This window comes from Crocodylus porosus, unplaced genomic scaffold, assembly GCF_001723895.1.
Source record: "Crocodylus porosus isolate Cpor-Errol unplaced genomic scaffold, CroPor_comp1, whole genome shotgun sequence".
Lineage (NCBI taxonomy): Eukaryota > Metazoa > Chordata > Crocodylia > Crocodylidae > Crocodylus > Crocodylus porosus.
Window position 1 is genome coordinate 2,405,590 of NW_017728940.1, and position 6,984 is coordinate 2,412,573.

General features: G+C 68.6%; 2 protein-coding genes across 3 annotated transcripts in view; both read left to right on the forward strand.

The window, feature by feature from the left end:
* The window catches only part of CD164L2 (CD164 molecule like 2), an 11,515-nt gene extending 7,906 nt beyond the window's left edge, over positions 1–3,609 (forward strand). Inside the window, exon 6 of one of the 2 annotated variants that reach the window (XM_019547961.1) lies at positions 2,899–3,609. In XM_019547961.1, the coding sequence (XP_019403506.1) occupies positions 2,899–2,905 (7 nt within the window). In that variant the 3' untranslated portion in view covers positions 2,906–3,609. The other variant, XM_019547960.1, reaches the window with a different exon arrangement.
* Positions 3,610–5,866: 2,257 nt separating this feature from the next.
* Positions 5,867–6,984, forward strand: part of MAP3K6 (mitogen-activated protein kinase kinase kinase 6) — a 15,985-nt gene continuing 14,867 nt past the window's right edge. The window contains exon 1 of the mRNA XM_019547861.1: positions 5,867–5,983. Within this exon, the coding sequence (XP_019403406.1) occupies positions 5,867–5,983 (117 nt within the window). The remainder of the gene's footprint in view (positions 5,984–6,984) is intronic.

Consider the following 6,984-nt stretch of genomic DNA (forward strand, 5'->3'; position numbering starts at 1 on the left):
CCGGGGCGGGGTGCTGGAGAGCAGCCCCGTTCCCAGCAGGGGATGGGACGAGACTGTGAGAAGCGGGGACTGCCCAGGCACGGCCCCCCAGCACATCTGGTGCCATAGACTTGGTGTTGACCCCCAGGGCGGGGCTTGGGGCAGCCTTGGGAAGGGTCAGGGGTGGCTGAGCATTGACTGACCCCCCGTGCCCATGGAGGCTTGGCCAAGCCCCCTGGAGCGCCCGTGTCTTGCGGGCGCCGTCATGCCATCTGCTCTCACCCCCTCGTGCGTTTGTTTGCTGTCTTGTGCCAACTGCCTCGTGTCGCCCCCTCCCTCTGCCTCTGGTGCCTCCTGCATGGGGCTGCTTTGCCCACCCCCCAGCACGGTCTGTCTGGCATCCACATGAGGAATAAACCCCCTTCGGCTGCGCGCCTCGTCCGTCTGTCATTGCCCGCTCGCCAGCTGGCGCAGCGAAGAGGGGGTCTGTTGCCAGTGCCGAGGGCCGGCCCCTCTCTGCCCCCCACCTTGCTGCTGTTTCATCCCAGCCCACAGCCCCTCTGCAGGACAAGCACGGGTGGCCTTAATGCCCTCGTCCTTCCCCAAAGCGAGGGGCTTCTGCACGCAGCCCCCCCAGCACGGTGCTAGCGCTCGCACCACCCGGGGAGCCGGGACGCCGCCCCCCCTTCCTGCCCGTGGGAGCAGGGGGCCCTCTCCTCTGGGTGCATGGGGAGTTGGTCCCCGCATGTCTAATGCTGGGGGGTCGCCCCCTCTTTGTTTTCCCTTGCACGCTGCAGAGAGGAGAACCAGTAGGTGCTGCCGCCTGCGCCAGGAGTCAGGCCGCCCCCACCCGCCCCGAGACCCCTGCCCCCTCTCTGTGTGCTCTTCCGGGGGGCCAGGGCCGTTTGCTGTTCTGGACTTGCTGTTCCCCTGCCCCGAGCTGGGGGGAGGCAGGGGCCATGCTGCCCGCCCCGGGGTCCCAGGCTGGTCGTGCTGCTGTGCCCAGCCAGCCTGGCCGCCTCTGCCCCCCAAACACGGCGAGGAGCCGCGCTGTAGACACGGGCTGTCCCCCCGTCCGAGCATCCTCCATGCGCCACCGCACGCCCGGGCCCCAGGAGAGCCGTGCGGTTCTCCAGGGCTGTCTTGCCTTGGTGATGGCGTCCCGGAGCCGCTGAGGTGCAGGAGACACGCGGGGGCGTTGTCTGTGGCTGCTGTGGGCTGCGAGACCCCCGCGTGTCGGCTCCCCGGGAGGTGCCGGCGTGATGCCGGCTGGGGCTCTGCACCGCGCGCCCCCACGCTGTGCCGGGGCAGGGGCTGCTCCGTGGCACTGCCGTGATGGCTTAGCCAGTCCCTAGTTCCTGGTAACACCCAGAAGCCCCCCAGAGCCAGGCGCCTTGCAGACCTGGAGCCAGGCTCGGTCCGTCCCGGTTTCTGCCCCGCAGCCGGGGAGCCGAAGCCCCGAGAGGTTAAAAGCCAGATGCTTCAAGTCAGCTTGGCTGGGGGGAGAGACAGCAGTGCCATAATGAAAGCCTGGCCTGCCACGCGCCGGGGCCTGGAGCCTGGGACTGTACTGGCAGCTCCTGGGTGCCCCCTTGCCCCGTCTCCCCCTGGGTGGACGACCTCCAGGCTCATAAAACCTCCTTCCCTGGGCGGGCGCTATCAGGGCGCCGGAGCTGCCTGGCCAGGACCTCCCACCCCACCGCTGAGCCCCGGGGAGAGCCCCACAGCGAGGTGCCGCTGCCCGCGCTGTGGAAGGAGATCGCTGCAACGCAGCAGCCTCCGCGCCCTGCCGGCGGCATCGCCTCCAGCCTCGCGTCGGCCTCTTCCAGAGTAGCTTCACAACTGGTGCCTGGGGCCCCGGGCGGCTGCATCCTGGGTCCTGCCCCTCCCCTGCTGGGATGGGGGGACTGGGGCACCCCCTCTTCCCTCCTCCTGCCCCCCCCGAGGCCAGGCCTGCCGTGTGCTCTTGCTGTGCCTGTGTGTTGCTGTGTGGTTTCTCATGTCTTGGGGGGTGGGGGGTGCGTGCTGTGTGCGGTGGGGTCGAGCCGTGTAACCCCGGGTGATGAATTAAAGCCATGAGGTTTGATTTCTCCAGGGCTGCTCTCGTGGATGTCTGCGAGGGGGCTCGGACACCTTGCAGCAGGGGAGCCCGTGGGCACGGTCGCGCCTGCCCAGCCCCAGGCGGGTGCTGCTGCCTGGCTCCCCTGGGCTGAGCGCTGGGATCTGTCCAGATGTGCGCATCCGCACCCAGCTGCCTGCTGCTTAGCACCCCGGCTTAGGCAGGGATGAGCTGGGGAGGTCCCAGGGGGCCATTTCTAGCCCAGCTGCCTAGGAGGGGGGCACTCAGCAGGGCAGCAAGCGGTGGGGGCTGCCTGTGCCCTGACTGCCCTGACAACTGGCTCCGGGGGTGGCCAGAGTAGCTGCTGCCGTGGGGCTTGCTCAGGGGAACCAGCCCCGGGCCTGAGTCCTGCCCTAGCTCCCCCCACCCCCCACTTGGGACTTAGCAGAGCAAAGCTGCCCCATGCAGAAGCTTGCTCTGCTTTGGTGGCAGGGAGCCGTGCCCAGCAGAGAGGCAGGGTCTCCTTGTTCAGTGACAGATGGCCAAAGCCACTGGTGCTCCCAGCTAGTGCCAGTCTAGCTGCCCCCCGGCCCTCTGTTTGCTTCCCCAGAGGCCAGCTGGGATGGCATTGGTTTTGCCTCCCCCTTGGCTGAGCAGTGCAGGATGCTACCCACCGGCTTCGGGTGCATCGCCCCAGGCCAGTCTCAAACGGGGGACCTCAGAGCTGGCCCATGCCCCGTCGTGCCAGGGCCTTGGAAGCGAGTCTCGGTGCCCAGCCTTCTGGCGCGCCGCACTGCGCGTGCCAGGCAAGGCTGGGTGCCCCTGGCCCGGCCTTCTCTGGCGAGCTCTCTCTTGTCTAGGATCTGATGCTGATGCCGCTTGGGCCAGTGCTTTGAAGTGCCGTCCCGGGGCGGAGGTTGGTGTCCCCCGCTGCCCCGGCGCCAAGCCAGGACCCTCTTCCTCCTTCGGTGCCGCTTGCTGGGGCAGGGGCTCTGCCCGCCCGGTGTCTCCACGCCCCCTGCAGCTGTGCACGGCCCTGGTCGCGTCCCCTAGCTGTGCCGCTCAGCGGGCGAGAGGCTCGCGTGCTGGTCACGCCTTGAGCCCAGGCCAGACCCTGGCACGCTCTGCTGCGGGCCTCGCTTGCGGTGCCCTTGGGCTGGCTGCATGACCCCTGCTCCAGAGCCGCAGGGCACAGGCCCGTCCCCGCTGTGGCTCTGCTCCACTCCTTTTTTCACACCCCTTGGCCAGCTGCCGGGTCCTGCTGGATTGCCCCGGGGCCGGGCAGGGGCCCGGCTTGGGCTGCCCTCTGCATCCTGCCCGCTAGCACTGCCTGCGCTCTGCTGCTCCCCTCCATCCTTCGCCCTCTTTCTTTGTCTCGCCAGCCCTGGGGCGGGGGTCTAGCCCATGTGGTCCTGGGGCCAGGGCGGCCCTGTCTTGCTGGTCCCTGGGGGGAGCGCTTGGGGCGGGCCCCCTGTTCCATAGGGGCTGCACGGACGCTCCCTGGAGCGGGGGGCCGGAGTCCGTGCGGCAGGCGGAGTTGAACCCTCAATAAAGGAGCTCTTTTTCTTGAAGGCTTGGTCTCTGCGTTGTGCTGCGGGGTCGGAGTGGGGGGTCATGAGCTTGGCGACAGGACCCCTGAGCCCTTTCCATCCCCACCTCTCGACCACCCTCAATGCCAGCCCCTGGCTGCAGTTCACTCTGCCACTGGTGAAAACGGGGCAAACTTCCCACTCCCAGTCTGCGAGAGCCTCCCCGGGGGCACTGGGGGAAGGAGAAACAGCTCAAGTCCCTCTTGCTTTTTGCAGAGACCCCCCCAGATGGGTTGTTTGTGCCCTGACCTACCTGGGTCTTGCTCTCCCCACACCAGCTCTGCCCCTTTTGTCCCAGGGGGTAGCCGGCTCCAGTAGACGGGGGACTCGGGATTCAAACGCAGGTGTGGGTATAAAAGCCATGGCTGTGAAGCAAATCCTCCCAGCAGCAAAGCGGGCTGTTTTCTCCCAGCAACATGGCAGTCCCATCCTGAGCTCTGGGCTAAGCCAGTTCCCTAGTTCCCACTGTGGAAATGCGGGCCAGGCGAGTGCCTGGGGTCAAGAGCAGACCCAAGGGTCTCCCTGGTGAGGACCAGACACCCGGGCAGTGCAGCCCCCGCTCCCCAGGCACCCTGGGGCTCTGTGCCTGGGACATCCCTGATCCCAACCAGCCGCTGCATGGCCCTGCCTGACCCGGGGAGCATCTGTCCCATCCCAGCTCGCTTCCAGCTCCACGTGGCCTGGTGGCTTCCTTTGCTGGACACCAGTCCTTCAAGCGCGAGAGGGATTACACCAGCTGCCAGCTGCTCCTGCACCCTTCTCGGGCAGGCTGGGCAGGTGGGGCATGAGCTGGGCTGGCGGCCGCACGGGGGGCAGAGGAGTCCTTTTGGCAGGACACCAGCCAAAAGAGCCACCAGTGCAACCCGGAGCAGCCCCCGGGGTGCTCTAGCTTGCAGGAGACTCCCGTGGGCTCCACAGCTTGGCCAACAAGCAGGGGCCTCGGTGGGGGGATCCGTGGGGCTGGCTCCTGCGGCCCTTGAAGGCATCCAGAGCAGCATCCAGGGCCTGGGCGGGAGGGGATCTGTCCCCCGGACGTGTGACTGAGTGGGAGGGGAGAGCACGTTTCACTTCCCTTGCGAGCAGACGAGGCAGGAGCCGGCCCGCGCCTTCCTGGGCTGTTGGGGCTTTGCAATCCAGCGGGGGCTGAGCACCGGCAGTGCTGGACCCTGGCACCCCACGCCCCAGGCCCTGCTCCTCCCAGACCCCTGCGCATCCCCCTAGGCCACTGGGAAAGATCAAGGCAAGATCCTCGTCACCCAGCCCGGCAGCCGCCTTGCATCGTGGCGCAGAGCGGGGTGCTTCAGGCCCAGAGGTTTCAAGTCTCGGAGGAGCTGCTGGCTTGTGCTGGCGCAGTCTGGGAAGGCCTGGAGCTCCCTGCTCCCACTTGCAAGCCGGGAGGCGCCTGGGCCAGATTCCCCGGGGGCGGGTTGGAGTCATCGCCCTCTCCGAGGCAAACAAACAGGAACAGATGAGCTCAGCTCGGGGCGGGCTTTCCCACGACACACCTGCATCTGAGCTCTGCAGGCACGGCTGTCAAATAGCCGGGGGGAGGGGGGAGGGGGCATGCATGTTGGAGCGCAGGAAGACAGGCATGCCTGTCGAACATGACACGCGTGCCAAGGCTGGCTGCAGCACAGACGTCACGCCAAGCTGCTGCCTCTGTGCCCGCTGCTCTGCACGCACAAGATGCCCAGCAAGAGCATCCCTAGGTGGAGATGGCCCAGCGCTGCCCGCCTGGGGGCTCTGCAGATGTCCGGGGGCTGCAGTGGAGCCCCGAAGGCATTAGGCAGCTCAGCTGGTTCCCAGCATTGGCGGCGTCTGATACTGCGAAATCCCCTTGTCCTATGGTGTCATTGCACCTTGTCTGTTTGGTGTGCATGTGTGTGTTTGTACACGCGTGTGCCTTGGCATGCCACGCCCCTCTGGCATGGTCAGGCCCATGTATTCCCCAGCCCCCGCGGGCTGAGCACCTCGCCCCGGGAACCGTGCTGCCCTGAGCCCGGCACAGGCCACCCCGCCACAGCACGGGATCTGCGTGGAAGCGCGTGAACGGCTCTGGGCGCCCGGCACCTCCGCCAGCCGGGCCGCGCGTCCGTCCCGCTCTCCCCTCCTTCCCTCCGGCTGGCTGGCTACCGACGTACTGCCGGGGCCTCCCCAACGGCCGCGGGTGCACAGGCGGGTATTGTTATCTCCCGGCCCCGAGCTTGTTTGTGCCGCGGCTCTGCCGGTCTCTCCCGGGATGCGCCGGCTGCTCTGGCCCGGGCTGTTGCTACGGGGAGGCCGGGCCGTGCCGCGCCGTGTGGCGGTCCAGCTGTCTCGCCTCACGCAGGCCACTTCTGGGCGGCGCAGGACTCAGGCCCGTGGCAGGCCCCAGGCCAGCCGGGACGCACGCGTTTAATGCGGTTTACGTCCCACAGCGATGGTGCCTGGCGCCAAAGCCTGCTTGGGTCCTTTGGGCCCTCCTGCCCTGAGGGACTTGGCCAAGGCTGCATGGGAAGGCGGTGGCGGAGCAGGGACCGGAGTGCCCCCGACCACAGGGTCCGTGCTGGGGCAGGGCCCTGCTCTGCATGTGTGCGGGATGCCTGCCGAAGGGGGGAGGCCCCTGCCTCGCAGCAAGCAGGAGGCTGCTTCAGTGCTGCCCCCAGGCCTCGGCGCAGAGGGGGACCCCTGGGCGGCCAGCCCCGGGGCTGGGCTCCCGCGTAGCACTGTCCAGGGAAGGAGCGTCTCCATTGCTCCCCATCAGTTAAGGCTGGCACTGCTGCCTCCTCACGCACGCTGGCGAGTAGCCGGTGCCCGGGGTGCCCAGGGCCGGCCCGAAATGCAAGCCAGTCCGAAGCTGGCACCCAGTCCAGGCGGGCAGGAGGGGCTGGGCTTTCACCCTGCAGCACAGGCGTCCGCCTGCCCGGAAAGCAGGGCCACCTGCTCCTTGGCGTGTGTGACTGCCGCACCGGGGACACCCCGGGCAGGGGTCACCTGGCCACGGAGAACGCACGTTAGGGACGGACGCCGGGCCTGCTCCAGAGCCTCTTGCCGGCCCCCAGCCCGTCCAGGGGGCTGCAAGGGGCACTCCGCCCCGGCAGCGAGGAGGCCGCGCCCCCCCGAGATGAGTGCTATCATTGCGAGGGCGTTGCACAGCTGCTCCCCCCCGAGACGGCCCCGTCCCCCCGCCTGAGGGGAGGTGCAGCAAGCGCTCAGGCCCAGGGTCCGGCTCTGGGAGAACCGGCCCGACGCCAACAGGCCGCCGGCGCAGGGCCGGGCGGGGCCTCTGCCCCGAGCGCCGCTGGCACCTCCCGGCTCCCTCCGGGCCTCCAGGCAGCCGGCCCGGGCCAGATATCCTCGCGCCGCCCCGGCCGCAGG